A 26,716-nucleotide genomic window follows, 5' to 3' on the forward strand; every position below is an offset into this window, starting at 1 on the left:
TTTAAAAATGAATAGTTTAAGCACTTTAAATGCCCAACTATGTGAGCTTGCTTAAATAAATGCTCATCTATCCATACAATATAATGTTCTCCAGACATTAAAAGTGATGATGATATATGTTTACTGACAGAGAGCTATCCCCCACATATTTAAGTGAAAAAGGACATTAGAAACATGTCTATCATGATTCAGTTTAAATATAGGGAGGAGGAGAGGGGAAGAGAGCAAGTTCTGAAAGAAAATGAATGAATGAATAAATTATAGAAAGCTATATGCTTCTGCACAGCTTTGGGATTGGGGTTGGGGTGATTTTCTCTTTTTTGCAGTTTATTATTGTTTGAAATTTACTATTTTAATTTTATAATCAGCAAGGACAATGGTATTATTTTTATTTTGAGAAAAACCTGGGCTATGAAAACTGTACTGTGAAATGTTTGATTTATGTATTTTTAAGATTCAGGTTTTATCTAATTTTAAAAACTTATTCTAGAGTGTATTTATAGATTTGATAGCAATGAACATCTCTACCTTGGGCTTATCACTGAGGAAGAATGCAGGCACAGACCATGGCCATACTCATTTGCAAAACATAAACAATTAATTGGTATATTCAAGGAATTAATTATAGTGTTTTCAAGGGAGACTTAGCAAGGTAGATTTAAACCAAAAGAAAATATTATCTGTCAATGATAATCTTCTATGTTTTAAAACAAAAGTTCTGGAATAAAAACAGAGGCTGTAATGTTGATTTTAACCCAAAATGCTCAGAAGATGAAAGTTATAATTGGAAATAGTATCTCTTCACCTACTCTTAAACTCCCCATGTAACTGCAGGTTTTTGTGCATTCTAAAACTACAGCATGTTTCACATTCACATTGAATGTACTGAGGAGGGCGAGTGGGATAGAGACATTAAGATAAATTTTCATTTCTAATGATTTATTCTCTTCCTTCCTTTTACCCACAGAATGTATACACAGTTAGCTTCCCCAAGCCTGGTTTTGTGGAGCTCTCCCCTGTGCCAGTTGATGTAGGAACAGAAATCAACCTGTCCTTCAGCACCAAGAATGAGTCTGGCATCATCCTCTTGGGAAGTGGAGGCACACCAGTGCCACCTAGGAGAAAGCGAAGGCAGACTGGACAGGTACCCTAACACCTCGTTAACAATGCATTTCCCCTAATGTTTATATAGAACTACTAAATTGCTTTAATAATGTTAGATTTGCATCGTTTATTTCTACTCTCCTCTTGGCTACCCAGGACTCAACATTCCATGTATCCCTGCTGGTCTCCTATTTCTCTCACATCATCTTCTCGGGACAATTGTCTTCACTAGGATTTTCCTGTTAGTCAATTCCAGGTGCTGAGTCAGACTTGTATTTGCACCTGCACTTCATATGGGTTTAGCATAGGCTAAAGAGGAAAGCTTTGAATATATTCAAATTATATTCAAATATATTAATTTTTCTTATCTCGAAGTCCAATTCCTTACAAGATCTGTAGATATTCAGCTTAAATTTAAATTGTTTCTAGGATCAGTTTTCCAGTTGCACTAGCTGAGGTGATGCAGTCTCTGGAGACTGACCCATCCCAGTCTCCCTGGACACAGAGAAGGGCAGAGAATGGACCTGGGGTAGAGAAAAGCAAAAGAGCACAACCAACACAGGCATGGACAATAATAGCCCAGTATCACTCAAGGATGTTAAAATAAAGCCTGAAGAGTATCTGCTTTGTAAGAACAGGAACTCGAGTACTTATATCCCCTGTCCATTTGACTCTATTAAAATCAAGCTCTCAACTGCCCAGATTTGAGCATTACAGTTCTTTACTGCCTTGGTAATCCTTCAATATCTTCAATCATATTTTTGAAAATATAATTTTTCTATTTAATCTAGAAAAATGAACTCTTTTCTCAGTGAAAGAGTTCATAGGAATTACTTAGTTTGCCATGACTGAAAGAATGGAACGCTTTACAGATATGTCCTTTAGTATATATGCTGCCTCGTAAACCAGATCGTGTTATTTGTGATTATACGAGGGTACTTCAAAAAGTTCATGAAAAACAGAATTGAAAGACAATATGAATCTTCCATGAACTTTTTGAAGTATGTTTTATGTGTTTTTTTAATCAATTTTAGCATGTAATTTTTAGTAATCAATAGTACTATGTAATAAATCTTAATCCTTTTCCTAAAAAATATGAAGCCTACACAAAATATTAGCAAATGATGTATAAACATGAGAAACTTGGATTATCTCAGGAATGCAGGGGTGGCTTAATATTAGAAAATCTAAAAGTCATGTAATCATTTTCATAGATGCAGTAAAAACATTGGATAAGATTTAGCACCCATTCATTATTTTAAAAGAAAAATACATAGTAAACTAACAGGAAGGAACTTCCTTAGCCAATTATATATTAAAAAAAATACAAAACGTATTCTTGATAAGAAAACATTATAAGCATTTGCTATAAAATCAAGCTCAAGAAAAGGATGACTGTTATTACTGCCCTGATCTTAGCCAGTGCAATAAGAAAATAACAAGTAAACATAGTATAAAAACAAATATAGTATAAGAACAAGCATATAATTTAAGAATAAATGTAACAGAATAGACATAAAACCCAGATGGAAAAAAGCTATTAAATTGTATTGAAAGACACTAAAGTAGTCCTGAATAAGTGGGCATACTCAACATGATAATGGAAAAACTCAATATTAAAAATATGTCAATTCTCCCCAAAATGATATAAAGAATCAAGCTCAATAAAAATACCATCTTATCATTTTGTGAATCATGATATACTTATTCTAAGATTTATATCAAAGATAAAAAACCCAGGAAACTCCTAAAATAGAAGAATAAAATGGCAGAGCTGCCCGACCAAATGTCAGCACATTAGCAGGTAGAATTTTGTATTGTGGTAGTGTAGTGGTAATTCATGGATTTCTCTGTGCTGGTGGAACAGGATGGAGAATGCTGAATACACCCAGGCATTAATGGAAATGACATTTGACAATAGATGGCACTACAGATCATTAACAAAACAGTGGACCGTTCTGTGAATTATTTCAGTGCAGTTGGTCGTACATATGGAAAAAATGAAACTGAATTTCTACTTCATACCAAACCAAAAATAGATTCCCAATGAACTAAAGTCTTATACCTGGAAGGAAAAACATTTAAAATTTTTTAGAAGAATATATAGAAAGGTAACTTTTGACCTTGAAGAAGGGAATGATTTATTGAACAAAACAAAATTGTAAGTGCAATTACATTAAAATTAAAACTCTCTGGACATCGGACAACACAAAACACAAAACCCAGCCTGGAAACTTGTAGTACATATAACCTACAAAAAATTAGTAACAAGGATATAAAAGTACCTCTTACAAATAAATGAGAGAAAGACAAAAACATATACAACGATAGACAGAAAAGTTGGACAGACATTTCACAGAAGAGAAAACATGAATGACCCTAAAAAATATTTTTGAAATGTTTAGCCTCATTTGTAATGGGGGAAGTATATTTTCAGACAGCACTAGATTTTACACCCATTAGAATGGTGAAACATTAAGAAATATGATACTAAATACTGGCAAGACATGGATCAAAGGGAACTCTTAATCACTGCTGGTGGAAAGAGTAAATTTCTATAGCCACTTTGGAAAACCATTTGGCCCTATCTTGTAAAGTTGAACATGTGCATACTCTACAAGCCAGCAGTTCCACTCCTAGGGGTGGACCCAAACTCTTGCACATGTGCACAATGAGACATGTACAAGAATGTTCATAGCAACATACTTTGTAATAGCAGAAAAACTAGAAACTACCCAAATGTTCATCAGCTGCAGGACAGCTGAGCAAACTGTGTCATTTTCACATAATGGAATATTAAGCAGTAGTAAAAAAAAAATTATAACTAAACATAACAACATGGATGAATAGAACCTAAATAGAAATGAAAAATGCATACATATTGTATGATATGACTTTTATAGATTTCTAATAAAAGTAACACTAAACACATTGTTTAAAAATACACATGTGAGGGCCAAGCCCGTGGTGCACTTGGGGAGAGTGCCGTGCTGGGAGCGCAGCAGCGCTCCTGCCGCGGGTTCGGATCCTATATAGGGATGGCTGGTCACCGCTCACTGGCTGAGCACGGTGCAGCCGGTCTCAAAAAGGACAAAAAAAAAAATACACATGTGAATTTTGCAAAATTGTTTTTAAAAAGCAAGGGAATGATAAACGTAAAATCCACATTACTGATTACCTCTGAGATGAAGAGGCACAGGGACGGGGTTGGGAAGAAGCTCATGGGAAGTGCAATGGTATTGTTTCTGAAATTGGTTGGTAGATTTACAGGTATTCATTTCATTGCACAGTGTTAATATAGATTCATCATTTACATATATATCATGTATTGTGAGGAATGTATCAAATAGTCATAAAAAATATTTTTGAAGAGTAGAAGGAGAAAAATGTTATTTTATTTCATTTCTTACTGCAAATAGTATGCACTGAAAAATATAAAATATGAATGTCCTCTTAAATCCTTCATCCCTTAGTTGTGAAAAATAATTTTTTCTCCCTATTACAAATGATAAGCTAGTTATATAAGAGGACCAGATCAAACATTTACATTAAAGGATAATTGATTCCTTGGTCATTGCTAAATAATTAAGCACCCTCTGTTGGCTCCAAATTTCTCCTTATCAGGACTTGAATCACCAGATTTCAGAATAGTTCTTAAAATAGACCATGCTTCTATTAAAACATTTAAAATAAGGAAATATTAAGTACCATAGTGCAAAGTAAACTAGGAATGACATTTTAATGTTTCAACATTTTAATGATAATGAATGTCTAGTTTTTAAAATTTTATGGTAAATGCCACCTGAAAGAGGAAACAATGTTAAATAGTTTATGTCTGTTGTAGAATCAATACTGGTTAAATTGACATATTTTATACTTCAAACCTAACAGATTTGATACTCATAGCATTATTTGTGATTATGTTCTGCCAAATGGGTTGAGATAGCAAACAATCAATCAGCTAAGTAATTTTTAATTGAGTAGTTTGTGGTTGCTCCTTTGACGGATGGTGAGCACTAATTCAGATCCTCAGAACATTTTGTTTTGGACTCATAGTTTCATAGATAATTGAGTAAATTATTAGAGACATGATAATGTTTGATTGAAACCATCTTCACCACCATAAATGACTCGTGAAGGACCAAGCAATCATTGTGTCGCAGGTGCCCTGGGACTCCACAGAAAGGGGGGGGCACATGGCATCAGCTTTGGGGACGAGGACTGCATTTGAGCTCCCTGGGGTTCATAATCGGATATCAAAACCATACTGGTTGCTATAGTAACAGTAGCAAGAGGAAAGAAGGCATGTTTGTGGATGAAAAATTATCTTCCCTCTTTCTAAATGTGGGAGACAAGTTACATGTTTGTGATAGCAATCTATTCCACCAGTTCGGAGAACAGATTGAAGTCTAAACACTCCAAATGCCATGAGGTTGAGAGTCAGACCTAATTTCCAGAAGCTAGCTGTCCACTTGTGAATATAGGAGAGAGGGATTTTCTTGACACCCTTTCTTTCCTTATGGGTTTTGTAAGTTAGAGGACCAATGCAAGCACAGCTGTCACTTTTAGCATCACAAATGGGCTTTGCAGAGAACTGCTACATTACCGTATCCATTTTCCACATCCACTAAAGAGCAAAAATGGTAAATGATTAAAAAGTTATTTCCAGAGGCTTTACAAACTCTGTTTAAGAAAATATTGTGTCTTGACTTCTCAGATAAGATCTCAGAGCACACGAATCTGTGGTTATGTCAGAGAATCTCTAAGGCTAAGTTATAGATGAAACTCCTGATTAATCCCCGATAACCATTTGTTGTTGCAGGCCTATTATGCGATATTCCTCAACAAGGGCCGTCTGGAAGTGCATCTCTCCACAGGGGCAAGAACAATGAGAAAAATTGTCATCAAACCAGAGCCAAGTCTGTTTCATGATGGGAGAGAACATTCCGTTCATGTAGAGAGAACTAGAGGGTAACGACAGCACTAAAGCACTTATTGTAACTAACATGAACTTCCTTTGGTAGCAGCAGTCTCTGCCTGCACCTTTGTGTGTATGGACATACTATGCATTGCAAAAGGATAAAGCAGCTTAATTTCCCTTTACATTTCATACTTTGGGAAATTCATTTTCCTGGGTATGAAGTCCTGGGTAGAAGAGTTCTACTCTTAATATTTTTATTCTGTGCAGTTCTCTCCATCTCTGGAAAAAACCAAATACATCTGCTGAAGCTATAGATAAGAAAAATCCTTCCCTCTGCATCTCTCAGATATTCTCTTCTCAAATGAAGTATGCGCGTACTGAAATGCACAGAGTAGCTCAGCTGGAGCCAGCAGCCTTTGGCAGCTGCTGTTTCATTCAGGTTCCAAAGCAGTTATGGCAGCTGCTTAGAAACTTATCACAGGTACGGAGTGTGGAAGCAGCTGCAGGACCTACTGAGCCTGTATGTGCATTCCTCGTCGCTGCCCCTCTCCCCAAGGTGTGCAGGGTCCCTGCAGAGTGGCTTCATGAGGGAATAGAGTCAACGGAGAGAAGAGAAATGGCTGCTGCCCTGCAGTCAGTTCATGCAGGCCACCTTTGAGAGCAGACCCACGAGAGCACTTGCCCCCCAGCTCTGAGCCAGGGAGTGAGCCTTAGTAGTGCACAAATTGATCTCTCATTTCTTCAGGATGCTGCAAGACTTTATACTTACTTTATTGGGAAAATCATCTGTATTTTTCATCAAAGTATTGTGTGACAACTCAGAGAGGTCATTAGTTTAGAAGGACAATGAGAGAAAAAGAAAACAGAAGCCCAAAGACTTTTGGGGCCTCAGACCTCCAAACCAGCAACCTATTTGTTAGACTGAAGACATAGAAAAAAACTGAAAATCAAATTTGATGAGACCTTAAAACACAGAGAATACTTTTAAATGCAACAAGAGTATAAATGTGTAGCAATAGTTTAAGCAAGCAGATGCTATTCCACATAAAGGCCTACATTTTCTAATTATCCTCTTGTGTGGATAACAGTTTAGATAAGTAATAAGACTTTCTTATCTTCTAAGTAAATAATAAGGCTTTTCTCACCTCATTTTTTTTTATTGCTGTATAGAGCATTACGTTGTGGGCTGAATTTGATACTAAGCGTTCATGTAGAGTGTTTACTAACACATGTTTAGAAACCATGATTAAAACAAATGAGGGATCAATATTTGAACAAACTAAGAACTTTTACTAATCTAATAGCCAGATATAGTAGTCGTGATCTCTGAGGAGAAATGAAAACTGAATTTTCTCATTTGAATCTTAGGGAATGCTTTACAATACTAATTTTACATATCTTCTAGACTAGAGTTTAGGCCCTTTGCCAAGCTTTAATCCTTCTCATTGTGAGAAGGACTTTTTAAAAGTCTTTAAATGTTGAAGAATTTGAATAAACCAATGCAGATTTGAGAAATATAGTTGACCAAAAATCACCCAAAATATGTTATTTTGTAGAGAAAGAATTCCGAAATTCCCAAATGCATTACGATATTGTACTAAGGTGTCCTTTTAACAGGTGTTTCTTCAAGAAGGGCATTTTATTATGCCAACTTCACAGCTGTTGACCATCAATCCAACCTTTATTTGATTATAGTACATGACTGATACTGGTCATTCAGTTAATTGTCCATATAAACAAACAGTTTTGCCATTCACTGTTAATTAAAGGATAATGTATGGGGCATATTAGTGTGTAGTCACTGTACTCTGTGCCAAAACAAGTACACATTTGCTACCGTAATGTCTCATTCAGCTTGCTAAGGTAGAAACACAGGCATCATTTGCCCTATAAGCAAGTGCTACTTAGACTAATTAATGAGAGATCACTAATGACCATAAAAACTTCACCCAGAAACATTTTTATTGCTTCATATACCTATTCTATGGCATGCTCCATATCAAACACTAGACAAAGATTGTCTTTTAATAATTCTACATGTATGTGAGATCTATATATCCTTTCATCACAGATAAGAAACTATTAACTAACTTGCCAAGAGTAATATAAATAACGAAGCCACGTTTTAAACCCAGAGGTATTTGACTTAAATACCTCCATCTATGCCCAGCCAATTATTTATTCTTACCCTTTCTTGTGACCTTAAAGATTTATATTACTTTATGTTGATTATGATATACCATTACTTATTTGGAAATATTTTCCTTCTCCCAACACTTTTCAGGCTATAATTATCAGTCATCATTTCTTTTCCTAAAACCCTGGATAAAGTGATAACTTTTTATTTTTATTTTATCTTATTTTATTTTGGTGCAAAGATTGGAAGCTTTATTCAGATAACCGGCATCTGGGGGATGACCAAACTAAAATCATGCCACTTACTGATGCTCGTTCTGGGGTTTGTAAAGGGGAAGAGGTGAGAAGGTGAGGTAAAGGTTTTGTCCTGCAGGCAAAGGGGGCGGGGGGGGATGGGCACAGGATCAGCAGAGGGTCTGAGTCAGAGATGTCAGGATGCCATGATGGACTGGGTGCTTTGGCATCATGGGGTCTGCAGTTGATGGACTGGTCAGCTTCAAATCCTTGATGTTATTTTACGGCCAGAGTCCTTATCTCCTCCAGTCTTTCTTCCATCGTCCATTCCACACATTCACACCCTTTGCTCAATAATCCAGGACACCTTCAAGTTGCCAAACATGCCATGCTCTTTAACATGCTGCACTCCTTCCAAATCTGGTCCTGCTTCTCAGCACACTCATAGCTGCCATGAATGGTCCAAGGGAAGTCTTTGCTCTGAGCAAGCCAAAGTCCCTGTTAGTTTCTGATCATTTGGTATCATTCCAAATGCTGCAAGTCCACATTTGCTGTTTTCACCACTGAGAATGGATTTTCTTTTTTCTCTTTACACAAATCAAGTCATTCTTCAAAGGATGGTTCAAGTACTGCTTCTTTCCTGGGAACTTCCCAAATTGTTCTTTCTTGTCAAAGTCCCTGTTTTACTCATATTCATCTTCAAATCTTAATTCTGACATGAATCATACACCTTGCATTATTTATAGTTATTTTAAGTGGATAAAATAATTCATAGTTTATATTCTTTGGCTCTCTACTTTAATTTATAGCATAATGCGATATACCTTGGGTACTACCAAAAATTATTTATTGAGTTATATCATAAAAATGTGATCTTATTTAATTGTAATACTGTATGTGTTTTAGGAAGTCAGTTCTGCCAGGGCACAACGTAATTCCCAAACTTGATTTTTTTTTTTTAATTAGGGACTGATTTTGGTAAGAGTTCAGGAAAGTTGTGTTTTCCCAGTTGTTGAAATGAGAGTCAGCATGTCACCCAACTTTTACTAGAGACAAATAGTTAAAGAAAGCTTTCACAGATGAAATATCTTTCAATGGCTTCTTCCATTTTCTTCTTCCTTTCAGCCATCTGTGTATTCATTTTATTTTCTCTTTTTCTTTTTTCTTTTTTATTGATTATACATATTCATGGGGCACAGAACTGACCGTCAGCACCTGTGCCAAAGATGTGGTGATCAGATCAAGACTATCAGCGTCATTTTCTTTATCTCTTTTCTTCTTCATTTCCTCTGTTTTTCTCTCCCTCTTAACTTTGATGCCAAAATTGGTCAATATTCTGTTCAGAAATCTACTGTTCTTACATGGCATTATCCCCTGGGAGAGCTTGGTCACACTGCCACGGTGATAACTTTAAAGCCACCTAGCAAAATTATTGGATTTTTGCTAAACTGGGGGACAGATTTCTCAAGATTGTCCTTCTCTCTCCCCGTCTACCTCTCTTTACCCATCTTTGTTCATTCTCTCTGCTGTTTTACCTCTTCCTCTGGAAAAATCTCATTTCAGTCACTTTGGTTACCTAACTGTTTCGTACTCCAGTGACCCCGGCTTTGTCCCCTGATCTTTCTCCTGTAGTCAAACTCAATGGCCAGCAGTTCTAACTGGACCAAAACATTAAACCTTAAGAATGTGAAATAGCTGCTTAGGCAAATAGGATAAACAACTGAGTTGAATTTCTCCTCAATGAGATCATTTCTTCACACAGGTACAGAATTAGGCCAAAGATCATAAAGTTGAATCAGATATTTCAGGAGTAATTTGGGGTTTCTAGAATGAGAGCATGATCTGGAAACTTCAACCTAAATATTTTCTTTCCTACCATTCAAAATATGTTCAATCAAAAAAATTCTAGATTTTATTTTTTATGTAAATTATGAATGTCAGGGCACTTACTTCTCCTAATATCCTCTTTCACATATACAATCCAATGGGTGGTGGCTTGAAAAAAAAATCTTAGACCAATATTCCAAACAAACAAGAAATAGAATATAAATAATAAAATAATTGTGAAACTCTAAGAATCAACTAAGGAAATTGTAAAATAAATACAGCAGATCTATCACAATACTAATGATCTAGATTTGATACTCCTAGGGTATAAAATACAAGCGGGATTCAGCTATAGTGTTCCAACAATGCCCTTATTAAGCAAGATAGCCAAAGAGTAATCCCTCAATTAATGGTTTCCTCTGTTTGAAGCAGGTATTTTTATCTCCATTTTGTAAATGAATGAAATGCAACTGAGCATGATTAAAAACTTGCCCGGGGTCACACAGCCAATAAGCATCCACACTAGTACTTAACTCCAATCTGCTCCTTCCAAAGCCCACTTTCACTCTACATCACTACTCTGTGATCTAGCTAAAAAAAAAAAAAAGTTAAAAAAAAAATAAAAAACACTATTATGGTCCTTGGGGAGGAACCAGACTAAAGAGAGAGTTTACAGCAGAAAGAGGTGGGCCTCTGGCTCTTTAAAATTCTAATCAATAGCAGAGATTCACTCTCCTTGGACGATCTTTAATAGTGGCTTAAACCCCTCATTAAAACCTTTAGGAGCACTGTTTCATTACGTTAGTAAGAGGCTGCTTTTAGCCAAAGTGAAAAATGGTGTAGGGGAGGGGCTTCTCCATGAGCCACACATGCACAGAAGTGAGTAGTTCTCCAAAAGTCTCATTAAACCACCAACACTCAGCAACGAAGTTGAACCTCCTGATTTTTGCCAACACATTTTTCAAGTCTCGTATTAAAAAAACAACAAAAACCAAAAAGCCAATATGTCATTTTCCCCTATTTTCACTTTGAAACTAAATCTGATCTGTCTCCTCTATCCCCTCTGAATGGTGACATTTTGAGCAAAATCCATCTTTTGTTCCATTCTCTTACTTTTGAATTGTACCAAAGTGGACCAATTGCTCAGCATCTTTGCCCTGGTTTATTGTTTCCAGTTCTACAAGTGGTTTTCCTGTCTTTATAAAATCCAGTAAGATGACACTTCAGGACTGAGTTTTCCACCCAAGTACTTTGATTTTCTCCCCAGTTATGAAGTAAGTTTTCAGTAATCCATTCATGATCCTTGGGCTGATGATTAATAATTATGACTAATAGCTCCACAATGACTGTGGGGGCTGAAGCTCAAAACCTGCTTCTAAAACAAAAGACAAAATGCCATTGGTCATTTTCATCATCAGAACTCTGTCTCCTTCTGATTCTTTGCCTCAGGATCCAAGGATTGTTGTGGATAAGTAGCATGAGGTTCTCAATTAGTAGTGCATGAGTTATCTCTCAGAAGCAAATTAGGCATATTAATGAAAAAGCCACTAAGGAAAATCATCGCAAGGAACAATTAGCATGGTGTTCTTGCCTGCCTCTTTCATTCAGAAGCCAGCAGTTACTTTCTTTATAAGCCGTACAGTAAGGGTTTGCTGTTGATTCCCGCAATCTAAGCTCTCAGGAGTACAGTTTGTCCCCTAGCAAGAAGATAATAGCCTGCACAAACCACGAAATAAAGAGCCAAATAAAACGTGACCCCATGCTGTGCTAAACCCACTGAGCCTTATACAATTAGACATTACTGCACGGTACAGCAGCCTCCCTTCTTCCAAGCTCATGTGTTGGGCTGCTGAGCACTGTTGTCACCTCCACCAAAGGCTAATTTTGCAGCTACACCACTGCCTGGTTTCAGTAAACTTTCAAGGAGAGTTAACGAGGGACGCATGGCACAAGATCTTGAGAAACAATAACATTTGCTTAGTGTCGAATTCCTAATCATTCAATTTTGGCTCCCTTAAAAACTACAGGAGGGTGGGGAAGGGGTGGCAGGAAAGACTTTGATTTCCAACTATACTGAATGTTATGTGATTTGTACTTGTTTATTTTCAATTTTTTATCAGCATCTTTACTGTCCAAGTCGATGAAGACAGAAGGTATATGCAAAACCTGACAGTAGAACAGCCTATCGAAGTTAAAAAGCTTTTCGTTGGGGGTGCTCCACCTGAATTTCAACCTTCCCCACTCAGAAATATTCCTCCTTTTGAAGGCTGTGTATGGAATCTTGTTATTAATTCTGTGTAAGTAAATCACCTCGCTACTAATTGGTTTTTTTCCTATAACGATTACCTTACACCAACACTATCCAAAACCCAGAAGGGAAGAAAGCAATGAAGATCTTCAAGTTAGATTTAGAAAATCTAAATCTGCACTGATGGTCTTAAAAATGGGGTTGGGGAGATCTGATTTAACTGTAAGGAAACAAGATGGAAGAAAATAAGGAAAAATATTTCATTTTAATTATATTCTATTAGCCCCATGGACTTTGCACAGCCTGTATCCTTCAAAAATGCAGACATCGGTCGCTGTACCCATCAGAAACCCCGTGAAGATGAAGATGGAGCAGTTCCAGCTGAATTAGTTATCCAGCCTGAGCCAGTTCCCATCCCCGCCTTCCCTATACCCACCCCAGTTTGGGCACATGTAAGTGTTTATATCTCTAGTATAATTTACTGCTACAGTTGGAGGAAGGGTCACTGGTCTATAAAATCCAATCTCCTCCTATCTTCCTTGGACTAACTTTATTGAGATATCTGCTCTCCTTTAATTTTAGTGTTTATAAAATAGTGCGTTTTCAGTTTGAAATTTGGAAAACACAGAAATATCCAGAATCAGGAATAAAAGCCAAATATCATACACAGAAGCAACCCTAGTGATTTACATAGATCTCATTTCACATATGCCATTATCCTGTTTTTAAAAATTAGTCATATACAATTGAAACTGTTTCCAAGCATCATCTCAAATATGTGTGTCTAATATGATTTTATATTATGTATACACACACCCACACACACAGACACACAAAATCTTTCATTGTATGGAAGGTGGCATGTCCTTGATTCAAGCACGGGCTGCAGAGTCAGACAAGCTGTGTTCAAATCCCAGCACTCCGACCTACCCTCTGTATGAATGTGGGAAAGCCACTTAGCCAATCTATTCCTCAGTTTCCTCATTTGTAAAATGAGAATAAAACAACACATATATCAAAGAGTTATAATCATGATTTTAAAAAATAACATTTGCTAAATGCCTGGCATATATGAAACATTTAATAAATGGCATAATTACTGTATAGTAATGATAATAATTACTGCTTTAAAGGTTTACTATGTGCCAGCTACTGGCTAAACAATTTCTGTTCGATATTATATGTAATTCTCATAACACCTCTGTAAACTATAAATCATCATTCCATTTTTATTCGAGTCGATAAGAGTTAGCTAGTTTAAGTAACTAACCCACTCACACAGTTTTAAATGGCAGGGTGGGAATTTTAATCCATTGGGTCTGACTTCTAAGTCTGGTGCCTCATCACTGCACCACTTACAATTTATTCTACCTTTTATAACCCATTGTGGGCTGTTTAGAGTATTTCCGGCTTTTTACTATGAGAAACTATACTCTGATGAGTGCCCCTAATGTGTCAAACTTTTTCATCATTTCTGATTATTTTCTTATAATAGATTCGTAGAGTGGGAATTATGAGGCCAAACAATGAATATGTCTAAGGTACTTAACACATACATCTGAACTGCCTTTTCCAAAGGCTACACAAATTTACATTATCACCACCAATGTATCAGAGGGTCGATCTCACTACACTCTTGACAGCACATGCATCATGTATATAATCCATGCCAATAATGGGTGGAACATGTTGGCTTGAGTGCAGATTTAGAAAACTCCTTAGTTTCCATAATGGAATTGCTTATTCTGTAGAGCAACGTGATCCCTGTCACTAGAAATATTTATTAAATGAGAGGCCAAATAAATCATCATTCAGGAAAACTGTTTATTTACTCCAAGCATCATTTTATCCTCTGTAAAGTGTGAGTATTATACTAACCTTGCCTACTACATGGAGTTATTGTAATAATCAAATGAGATAAGGTATAGGAAAGTTCTCTGAAAATTGGAAGAAGTACACCTGCATAGATACTGTGAGGAATTTCTGCATTTACTGAATAACTAGTATGTGTGCAGTAATCTCCTGGGTATTTTATATTCATTATTTTATTTGATCTCTGCAAACAATTAATTGTTTTATTTACATTTACTTATATTATTGGAAGTATTATTAGCCCCATTCCACAAAAATAAATACCTAAGATGACTCAACTAGCAGGTGGAAGGCCTTCCGTCATGTGAGGATTAGTTCAAGGAGTTGATTTCCCCCTAAAGCACCTCTGAGATCTGCCACATGGATTTCAGAATGTTTCCCCAGCTCTTTCATAATGTGGCCTCAGGCTAGCTCTCTCCCCAGCAAAGGGAAGGTTAATAATCCTCCTTCTTTTCTCCTTTATGTATCTCAAAAGCGTGTGTTCCCTAGACTCAGGAATGTGTTTTCAATTGAATACTTTAAAAACATCATGAGTGGAATAGATGTTTTTGACCTTGATTTCTAATGTCCACTTATAAAATTGTTTCTAGAAGAAAATAGAGCCTAATTTCTAAACAACTAATTTAGAAATTTAATTAGAAATTATAATTTATAAATTATAATTGGCAAGAGCCTTAGAGATCATCTGGTCCAATCACCATCCTAATGCATGAATTCTTTTCACGTGATACTTGATGTGGACTTGTAGCCTTTGCCTTGTGTTTCTATAGCCAAATACATATGTTTGTATCTTCTCCGTTTAATGTCCCTCTGAGGATGTGGAAACAGCTGTCTTCTCCTTCCCTAGGCTAAGTATTTCGTTAGCGCAGGTATTCTTGTTATGACCTAATTTCTAATTCTCCTATTGAACACCTTCTAATATTGATTGCCCTAGTGATCAATATTCTTAAATTTGAAATATCCCTTTCAAAATAGGGTACCTAGAATAGATCATACTACTCAAAATGAAGTGACCAGTTCAGGGGACATTAAGACCCCTCTCTCCCTTAGTCTGATATATTTCTATTAATGCACCTGAGAATGTTTTAATGTTTTTAACAGATGCATCATGCTACTAATCTGGTACCACATTAAGTCAAGCAAAACCTCATGGACCTTCTTATCACTAGAACTTCCTTCAGTCTGGTCTTTCAGCCTGTTTATATTGGTCTGGTTTGTTTTTTAGTGGAGAATCCTGTTGGCCTCCACTGGTCACCTTTTTCTAAGTGCCCACACCAAGTTTGTTTTATAGACTATCTCAAGCATATCTCTCTGTGGTTTCTAGAGATCATATTTTTTCCCCCTTTTTTTCTGAAAACAAAGATACTTGCCCAGCTGGGACCAGAGAATTTTACTCATTTGCTTTTTCTTAGAAACTTCCATTCTAATTCCAGTTTCCATTTTCTCTTAGCAGTGTATGTTTTAACTTTTCTGAAAACAGAGCATTCCATTTAGTAGACAAGATGAAAGCAAAAGAGTAGAATAGCAGTCCTATTGGTCAGCATAGAAAGAATTGGTAGAGTTACAAGAGGGCTTAAAGATTCCACCTCAATTTACACATGAGGAAGGAAAGCCCTAGAACTTACAGCACAGCCCAAAGTAACACACTAGTGATAGTTGACACTAAAACTCAGACATCTAAATTCCAACTACTATCTCCTTTGCTCTTGCACATTACAATTATTTATGACTGCATGGTCAGAAGTATACTTTTAGAACTTTTCACCTGTGTTGAATTGTCTTGTGTTGTTTCAGATCATGGAGTCACATGCATTTTCCCTTTTAATTTTATTTTTCTCAATTTTTTTGTGGGAAGGGTGTCTTCTTTTTAAAGCTTACTAAAAGTTAAATGTTTGACAATTTATTTTATTAAAAATATTTATTAAGAGGCTACTAAATGCAAAGATGAAAGGTCATCGCTAGCCAAGGAAAAGAGAGAGAGAGAGAGAGAGAGAGAGAGCTGCCTTTCTTACCACAGGCCACCTGCCTTTACTAAATGAACTCTGGCAGATAACTTGTCCTCTCTAAATGTAAGATAACCCATTGAAAAATAAGAATAATAATATGTAATTTTCAATTTTGAACATTTTCTTTTTTATCAGAATTTAGATTTTTAAGAATTATTTAAAACTTAAGACTTAATTCCTGACATGGGAACTACCTATATATTTGTCCTGGCACAGTTGACAAAAATGATCTCCTGTTCTCAGTGTCTTTCTTTTTCTCCTTTATGCTCATCACACCCAACCCTATCAACTCACAGCATGAGAATGACATTCACTATATGTTGGGGCAACTTAATCACGTCTTGAAAAAATCCAGCCCTGTGAAATGGATTATGTCAGTCCTATGATTAATACATGTTAGAACATCATAGATTAGAGAGTGTTTCATGCCTGTTATCTCATTTGATATGCACTAGCTTATCTTCTCTTTGCACTTCTCTCTTATTCTTTAGCCCATTTAAAGCTGGAGAAAACATTTCTACATATTATATTTGTGGATATTTCTCATGGATTATTGCAGGGGGGGTCGATAAAGGTGTGGACCTCAAGTATTACAGAAATTTGTTGATGTGTTGAAATATGACAAGTATGTGCACTGTTTATACCAAGCCTTTACAACAAGCATGGCCTGTGTGAATTTGTATACAGTGATGGCTTTTTTTTTTTTTACTTGAATTTTATTGGAAAGTTGAACTTGGAAACTCCAAGTTTAAAATGTGAAAACTAAGAAGAGCTATATAAGTAGCCATAAAGAGTTCCTGTGCTAATAAGAGCTCTTTGGGAGTTGGGAAATGAAGTGGGCCAAGAATGAAAGAATAGAGCAAAAGAAAACAATTTTTCTAGCAGCTTTAATGCTACAACTTTAAAAGCTAAGTATAGTCAAGGCCAGAGGTTAAGGTGATTGGATACTGATATGTATTTTAAGGGAAAGCACACATTTTTCACATTTCAAGGAATCTCTTTTTAGGCATTAATATGCAAAATCTTATTGTAAATGCCCAATATCCACCAAAAGAGCTCATGTGCAGGGAGCTAATATAATTCAGTTTCTCAATGAACAGCTTTAGTAGGGATTTTATATTTCAGAACATTAAAGTCAGTGCTGTAAAAAGTATCCACCACTTAGAATTCATCCTTAAAGAAGATCATCAAAAATGAGCATCAGATGCGATGTCAGCCCACATTTGTTATGGGGATTATTGACTCATGAAAGAAGAAAATTATGCAGTTTTTATGATGATTCATCATTTGGTGCTTTCAAGAACAAAGATGCCAGTTTTGACAAATGCAATTCAAATCTCTGCTGTGGACCTATCTGAATTCAAGAGATGTTTGTCAATGAGTCATATGCTATCCTCAATCCAATAACCCATTTTCAATTGTTAGCCACCAATCAGCAGTTAGAAATGAACACTGCTTTATTCTGACCTAAAATTAAGTGAATGACAATGTGAAGGTGAGGTTTTCACCTCATTACTAATCTGTTGTGTTATCCACTTCCCTAGGCTTCCTTCAGAATCCTCTTCAGCCACATCACTGCTCTCATCAACAGGTGCACTGCCACATCACATTCCCACCCAAGTCCTGTCTGCCTACAACTTGTCACCAGCCAAGCATAGACAAATAAAAAGCAAGCACATTCTGTCCTTTCATACCACATTTCCCCCCCCTCCCGTATGTACTTGTAGTACTTTAAAGAGTTCCCACAAGGTGGCAGAATTGTAACATGTTGAGATTGATGAGCCTCTACTGAGACCCTGATTTTTGTTGCTGTTGTTTTAATACGTTTCAGAGATCGGTGTTTTCAGAACACAGGTAAAGCATCACATCTGTAAAGATGATGACGCCCCTCAAGCTTACATTATCTTAGAGGAGGAAGATCCACCTTGCAATGACCATTCTTTAAAGATTCCTTAAAATGACCTCATTAGAAGATTTTTGCTCCTACTCCCTCTTTCTTAGCTTAGAATTCTATGGGAAGCAGGGTTGAAAATGTTCTTACTGATGAGGTCATTTCATTCTTGGACAAAGCATGGGGCACTTTCTGTTCCATCTCACATGTTCCTCTTTAAAATGTTATTAGTACAAAAGAAAGCAGTGGGGGTGAGTGGCTCCCCCTCTGTGGGACGTAAGTGGAGGAAGACAGTGGCAATAGGGAAACCGCTGGAATGGCATGGCCCTTAACCCATCTCCTCATCAGAGTCGGTTTCAGTTTATCCAGGAGATAGCGAGGCAAAGCAGACATGATCTGGGCCCATCTCCCTGTAACCAAGCAAAGGGATAGATCCAGATTTGCACAAAAACATGACCAAAAGAGGTCAAAGAATCTTATTCCAGTGCTTCTCAGTCCTTTTCCAATTGCCAGTTGTATAAAGGAAGGTGATAAAAGTTTTATTAAGGCAAAATTCATAATATCCATCCTGTTGCAAATCAATGATAGTCAACATCATTTTGTGGTCCTTGAAGAAAAATGAATTTATCATAGTTGTTTTATACGTTGAAGATCCCTGTTAGAGGATCAGTTTGCTACCACTGCCTTTTGCAGCCGGCCACTCTGAAGACACTGTCTATTAATTAACCACCGCTTCCTCCTGCTTAAGATCCGCCCACCGCAGAAGTGAGGCAGAATCCCCTCCAGGAGGCGCTCTTCTTCCTGAGTCTCTAGAGGGCATATCATAGGATTCGTAAAAAGACCTTGACAAAGTTCCTGTCTTTTTCTGGCCAAACGTTTTCCCTAAAATGACATAAGCAGGAACTTTTCCATCTCAAAAATCTGATAGTAGGGGACAAAGAACAGCTGCTTCAGCTCAGGACCAGGGTTAGAAACACCTGTCCAGTCTACCAGCAAGCAAAGTTTTAATGGTGTTTGGACAAAAACTCTCCACGACATACAACTGCTACCAGTATAATACCCAATCTTTACAACTGCTACCCTGATTATTTTATTTTATTTTATTTTATTTTTTTATTTTTTAAAAATCCCCATATAAAGATGGCCAGTAAGGGGATCTTAACCCTTGACTTGGTATTGTCAGCACCACGCTCTCCCAAGTGAGCTAACCAGCCATCCCTATATAGGGATTTGTACCCGTGGCCTTGGTGTTAATCAGCACCACACTCTCCCAAGTGAGCCACAGGCCGACCCTATACCCTGATCATTTTAAAAATCATATTAGAATAGTTCTTTTATATTAACATTTACATATAGTAACTGGACAAGTGACTGCAATAGTAACAATAATATGGCCATAATTCACTGGTGGTTTTCTTTTAGGCAGCACATTATTGTTCCCTAATTCCTCAGCATCTGACCTTTTCAATTAGTTTTCAGAGCTGAGGGTTGAAAAACGTTTTAGCAAAATTCTTCCGATTGACTCACAGCAGATAGGATTCTCAGAGATTTCTGAGGAGGACTGCAGGCTACGTACTGTTTGCTGAGATGGTCCTCTGTACAAGAAATATCACAAGAGGTTGATAAATGAGCCCAATTCTATTAATAGTATCTTTGGTGGCTGAGACATTGAGCTACGAAAGCCTTTCCATTCAGGCTCGTACAGGCAGTGTAATAAGAAAGGTGCTGTACGTTGATTCCAAGAGGGGGCCGTTTAGCTGTGTGAATGATTAGAATTTTCCTGTCCTACCCACTGGGTTTTTGCATAGCTGTGTGTATTTCAGCCAGTCTGCTCTTTCTAACTGACCATCTCCTGGGAGCAAGAAGGGAAATACTTCCATGAAGACCAATTTTATAGCATTTCGAAACACTTGAAGCCTTTTACCTGCTATGGCAGAGCACTCCGTTTGATTAAGATGAAGAGAAAAGAGAACAAGGCTTTTCCTCATCAAGTAAAAATTTCCTGTGTGCTGATGAGTCATCTCAGAGGTACACTCTTTGGGAAGAACACTCTGCAGCAAAAGTCTGCCTTGGGCTGTTGGAGAACCTCTGCTGAGTCAGCACTCATTGAGGCAGCAGTCCATCCAGAGCTATTAAGAGCAGATCTTAAAACCAGATGTGTTGGTGAGAGTGTGCAGGTTATTTCTTTTTCTCATGTACTGAGTGTTCTAAAAGACTTCCTAAGCAACCTGTACATCAAGCTATTTTTGTGGAAATAGACAACAGAGATAGGAATTGTGACTGGTGATTTAAGAAGCCTTGATTATTTATTGAGCTATGTATTACAGTAGCCAAATATGGTCCACTTAGCCAGGACTGGCTATATAATTTGCAAAATAAAATGTAGGGCCCCTGGTGCAAAAATTATTAAGAATTTCAAGATGGTGACTAGAGAGTATCAAACGAAGTGACTGCACAGCCCTGCACCTAGTTCTCTCTCCTAAACACCCTAGGAAGCTGATCTTTGAACAGTGGCAGTTGAAATGGTGTGTGGTGGTTTACATTAAAAAATGTGCTGGGTTGCCTAGCAACTGGCTAAGGGCCTGAATGGGCTGACTTGCAGGTTTAGATACACCATCTTGAAAGTCTAAATTCATTGAAACCTTCTAGTGGACTGATAATTTTCAGGGAAAAGTAATATTGTGGGAGATGGAACTGGGGAGTGCAGGAAGGAGCACATTTTTCTAATCTTATAACCCAGGTGGCTAGCCTGTCAATTTCCCTGTTCAATCTCCTAAATCTTCTAGGAATAAAACTCTTCATAAGTGAAATGAAAGTGAAAAGAAAATTCCAGCTTTCTCAGAAATATAAACATTTTTCGATAAAAATATAATGAAAATATGAATCAATCAATAGATATTTTTGAGCACATTCATTTAGCAATTCAAGGATAGGATATAAGAAAACCAATTCACATTCACTGAGCTTTTAATAACAAGTGCCTACTATGTACTGTAGTAGTTTACAGAGATAGATAAGAGGCAGTTTTTATTCTTAAGGAATTTAAGTTTATCCAAGGACATTAACTTAATATATAAGAAACAATTAGACAACCGCACTACTTTTTTAAAGAACAGAATCCATAATCTCCTGTTTTGCTCCTTGGCTTTTTACAGGGTCCTTGTGCTGCAGAATCAGAACCAGCTCTTTTGATGGGGAGCAAGCAGTTTGGGCTTTTGAAAAACAGTCACATCGCAATTGCATTTGATGACACCAAAGTTAAAAACCGGTATGCATTATTCTGAGATATTAGAAAAGAATGATAGACAAAGTACTGAGTAGTTGCATTTAATCAAATTTAATCAACTACATTTGTCAATATTAATTAATGAGGTTACGGTTGGTTTTTTTTTTCTTTCTTTTTTTTTTTTAATTCACTAAGTAGAGAATAGCTTTGTGTTTGTCTGAGCCTGAGGAGCACACTGTAGGAAATCAGTAGCCCTGGAAAGTCCCCATCTCTGAGAAGGTTTTACTCTCCTTTATGAAAATGCACCCATGATCTGACACCACTGTATCTTAGCATGAGAATGCTCTTATTTTTCCGTTTTACTTTGCATGCTTTTATTTCACAGTCTCACAATTGAGTTGGAAGTGCGAACCGAAGCTGAATCAGGCTTGCTTTTTTACATGGCTCGGATCAATCATGCTGACTTTGCTACAGTTCAGCTGAGAAATGGATTGCCCTACTTCAGCTATGACTTGGGGAGTGGTGACACCAACACCATGATCCCCACCAGAATCAATGACGGCCAGTGGCACAAGGTAACAGCCCCTGGGATATTGGCAGCACCCTATGAGGGGATGCTCGGTGGCAGCCTTCACACTTCTCTGGTGCCAGTACTATTTTGCCAGTGCAGACACTGTCTCAGGTGTTAATGGGATGTGGCAGAGGCTAAAAATAAAGCAAGTGCCATGTACACAACTGCCACAATCTTGGCAAATGTGATCAGACCTGGATAGGTTGATATTTGACCACCTACAAGCCTCATCATGGTACTACAGAATTCCGTCATTGCTGTATGGCTGTGGTTCCCAAACATCTCTCTACAAACTAGGACCAGGCATTTGAAGACATTTCTGGTGTTCTAAGTGAGAATCTGGACAACACAGTGTGTTAATCGTAAAATCTATGTATTCAATTTAAAGGAATAATATTTATTCTGAGATTATACTTTCCTACTTTTAAGGTTTTAAGAGTCCTCTTTTCTTATGAAATGATATTTGGCAAAAGCAAAAGTTGGCAAAATGAAAATGGGCCCTAACACTTACCCCCACCCACACCCCCACCCCACCACATGCTGGTCTGTGAAAATCACAAGTATGGAAATCTCTGCTGTATCATGTTTAAAGAGCTCTAAAGTATCATTTCCACCAACAGTCATTTGGAACAACTTTAAAAACATTGGCCTTACACCCAGAAACTGGTACTATTATGGGCACAGAAGGCTCATTTGCCAGTTTACTGTCCTCTTTGGCATGACTGCAAATAGATAATATACTACCTAATTAAAACAAAAACTCAAAATTTGTTTCTGCACCTGTGATAGCCTATTAAGTAAAGCTTTCCTAGAGAGGCCAATAAAATGTTTAATTTTCAGAGGAGGATATTATTAGGTGCTGGATTTGAAATATTAACATACTTTGACTTGTCATATCATATAGAAAGCCAAAGAACCTGAACAAAAGTACAGTAGAACTCAAAGTCAACCAATTTGTTATCTTAGAAATAAGAAATGGAAACTTTGTATTTGCTTGGGAGCTTATGACTAGCAAATACTGATCCTAATGAGCTCTCATTAAGGTTTCTTCTCATCTCTAACTAATAGAATAATAAATATGACATGAGAAAAAAACATATTGTTGGGTCACAATGAAGCTGGGATTAAAAAAGGGAACTTAAATACCATAATTACCCAAATTAAAGACAGGTTTTATTTTTGAAGGTTTTTAAAAATTACTTCCCGAACCAGAATAGATAAGCGTAAAATGAGGTGTTAAATTACTTTAATCCTGATGCAGACTCATTTTTAAACAATCACTGTACTCCAGTATTTCACAGGCTTACATGCTCCTTTTCCTGAATTCAGACTCAAGGTTTTTATACTCCAGACAGTCTTCGCACCCCTTACTTCTTTCTGTCCCAGAGATAGTTCATTTCACTGCTGTAATTTCTGCATCAGTCAGGATTCCATCTTCCTCCCTGGCTTTGAACTAATCAACTGCTGCAGAAACAGCTGTGCAGACTGGATGCGTCGCTCCCCCTTTAATTCTGCAGGAGAAGGGCCTGTTAGGCAGAGGGATGTAGCATATCTGAAGCCAAGTTGGGAGCCCAGGCTTTCCTCAATCAAACTAATGCACTTTTAAAACTGGACATGAATTCTGCAGCCCACTTAATTCATGACAGTGCTCTCAGTCTGCAAGTTTCCTTCTGACATGCCTACCTCGTGATCCATATGCACACTTGGCAACCAGTAGAAGAGACTTCAACCTAAAACTTAACCAGGAAAATTTTGTGTTCTTCTCAAGATGGTAGTTACGAAAAAGACAGTTTAACATATTCTGTAAAATTCACTTCTATTATGGGCTTATCACATACTAAGCACTCCATAAATTATTTTGCTTTTCCTTGGGAATATCATGAAAGTTCTTATGTCTTATTGTCTGTGTATTTGAAATTTGTTAAAGATTGGTATTAATGACTCATGAGTAGAATAATGGTTCCCAGAAGTGGGGGGGGGGGGGGGGGGGGGAGGGGGGGGGGGGGGGGGGGGGAGGGGGGGGGGGGGGGGGGGGGAGGGGGGGGGGGGGGGGGGGGGAGGGGGGGGGGGGGGGGGGGGGAGGGGGGGGGGGGGGGGGGGGGAGGGGGGGGGGGGGGGGGGGGGAGGGGGGGGGGGGGGGGGGGGGAGGGGGGGGGGGGGGGGGGGGGAGGGGGGGGGGGGGGGGGGGGGAGGGGGGGGGGGGGGGGGGGGGAGGGGGGGGGGGGGGGGGGGGGAGGGGGGGGGGGGGGGGGGGGGAGGGGGGGGGGGGGGGGGGGGGTTGGAGGGTAAGAGGGGAGAAGGGGTGGACTAATGGGTATAAAACTACGCTATCTACCCTAAGTGAATCATTGTGCTATGTATGCATGTATTGAAACAACAGTCTGTACCCCACAAAAATAAATATAAATAAAATTGAGAAAAAAATGACTCCTTTTTTGTAGATTAAGATTATGCGAATTAAGCAGGAAGGAATTCTTTATGTAGATGGTGCCTCCAACAGAACCATCAGTCCCAAGAAAGCTGATATCCTGGATGTTGTGGGAATGCTATATGTTGGTGGGTTACCCATCAATTACACCACCAGAAGAATTGGTCCAGTAAGTGTCTGATTTCTTCTTTGTTGCCTAAATATCTGGTTGAATCATTTATTTATGTATGTTTTTTTAATTACTAGGTCATATGGGCCCACGATCACTTATAAGTCGAGAGGAAATTGGGTTTTTTTGAGAAATGGCAGGTTTTCTAGACAGACTTGACTGTGACAGGCAGTAATTGTTTGTGGACCCTGGAGCCAGACTCCTGTGTTTTGCATACCTGCTTAACTATTGACTAACTGTGTGACCTTGAGCAAGTTATTTAATTTTTTTTTGGACAGACTTTCCCTCTTTTCCAAAATAGCATAACGATAATACCAAACAAACGGGGTAGCTGTAAAAATGAAATGACAATGTATTTAAAGTGCGTAGAAGAGTACCAGGCATAGAGAAAGCACTGGACAATAAGGCAGATAAAGATGATATATTCATGGTTTTGTTTCAGGACTAGAGATTTAGCAAATACTGAGAGATGCAGTATTTCAAGTACAGTTATCCAGTTTGGGATTCAGAATTTAAAGTCCTCACAAATTTGTAAATTAGTATTCACAAAATAATTTTTATCAGACCATGTGTCCTGGTGTGCTTTGGAAAGCATTATTCTGAGAAGCACAGGGGACTGGTGTTTTTAGAGAACATGCTAGGTATAGATGCGGTACATTTCTCTACTCAAATTAGAACACATAATTATGTAGATTTGTTCCTGCATCAAAGACAATTGCCCATTATAGTTGTAATTGTCACTGTTTGGCTTTCCTGTGCTTTCCTTTCACAGCTGTTGGATATGCTACCTGGGTCTATCAAAAATAAGGGTCTCTGAAATGACAGTGGCAAAAGTGATTAACTTGAATTCCTAAAACCAGATGAAATATAATGGAGCAGAGTATGATTATTTCTAAATTCCTTGAACTTCAGATGTTTCAGGCAAACTTTGAAGTTTTATGTGCATGTGTATTTTCTTAGAGAATGGTCCACTTCTTTCATTAGATTTTCAAAAGGATGAAGCACTGAACCAAACCTAATTACCTTTTCAAATAGAAATTAAACATAGATTACAACAAAATATACATATGGTAAGGTTAATAAACTATTAATAGAAACATAAAATCAGGAATGTATGAGGCTAATTAAAAGTTATGATACTCACATGGGGCCCATAGCTCTGTCAAACCAGTGGAGATATAGAATGACGTCATGTGCCATATTTAGAATATCAGAACGATTGTATTCCAGGCTAGACGCATCCTAGTTAAGAAGCACAACACGGAATGTTCTGCAACCTTGCCCTGAAGCCCAGGGTGATGGTATAGACCCAGGCAGCTTTGGGGATGCCCTAGGACAATTGGCTGCTGACCACACACATAGAGCACCCCACAAATGACTGTATTCCACATAGAGGCAAAGTTCTGTTAAAACTTGACATTTGTTTCTTCTGACCTAAATATTTAGGTGACCTACAGCATTGACGGCTGTGTCAGGAATCTGTACATGGCAGAGGCCCCTGTTGATCTTGAGCAGCCAACTTCCAGCTTCCATGTGGGGACATGTTTTGCAAATGCTCAGAAGGGAACGTATTTTGATGGAACAGGTTTTGCCAAAGCAGGTGAGGCTCTTTTGTTTCTTTCCTTTTGAATATTAACTAGATACAAATACTAACTTCTTCTTGTACTGAAAAATAAAAGTCCCAGAGTCCTAAACTAAGATTTTAATTTAAATCAGAAATGAACTTACAGCAATAATAAAAAATGCCTCTTAAAAATTCATGTGTCAGATAAGAACTAATAGAAGAAATAAACTAAAAGCCTATTTGGAGAGTTTATTCCATCTCCTTCACTGGAGATTAATAACAGCAAAATAAATGTAATTCTGCAAGAAGGCTCCTATGTTTATACTCTGTAATTCTTCTACCTTCCAGTTTTCTCTGTCTACCTTTCTGGAGATACCATTTTTCTTTTTTCCTCTTTAGTTCCTTGCAAATCTCCATTTCATGACATCCCTCCCCCCACCCCAATTCACACAGTCTTGTGCCTATTTCTTGGTGGTGATGAAGAAGGCACCTTTTCATGGCTTTCTTTAAATATTCCCT

At 37.7% G+C, this 26,716-nt stretch overlaps 1 protein-coding gene across 1 annotated transcript in view; it reads left to right on the forward strand.

Moving 5' to 3' along the window:
• The window catches only part of LAMA2 (laminin, alpha 2), a 310,853-nt gene that overhangs the window by 278,200 nt on the left and 5,937 nt on the right, over positions 1–26,716 (forward strand). The window contains exons 46-53 of the mRNA XM_008568714.1: positions 968–1,144; positions 5,927–6,075; positions 12,343–12,519; positions 12,754–12,922; positions 21,395–21,507; positions 21,851–22,040; positions 24,478–24,633; positions 26,080–26,233. Of these exons, the coding sequence (XP_008566936.1) occupies positions 968–1,144; positions 5,927–6,075; positions 12,343–12,519; positions 12,754–12,922; positions 21,395–21,507; positions 21,851–22,040; positions 24,478–24,633; positions 26,080–26,233 (1,285 nt within the window). The remainder of the gene's footprint in view (positions 1–967; positions 1,145–5,926; positions 6,076–12,342; positions 12,520–12,753; positions 12,923–21,394; positions 21,508–21,850; positions 22,041–24,477; positions 24,634–26,079; positions 26,234–26,716) is intronic.

This window comes from Galeopterus variegatus, unplaced genomic scaffold (assembly GCF_000696425.1).
Source record: "Galeopterus variegatus unplaced genomic scaffold, G_variegatus-3.0.2 Scaffold434, whole genome shotgun sequence".
NCBI classification, from domain to species: Eukaryota; Metazoa; Chordata; class Mammalia; order Dermoptera; family Cynocephalidae; genus Galeopterus; species Galeopterus variegatus.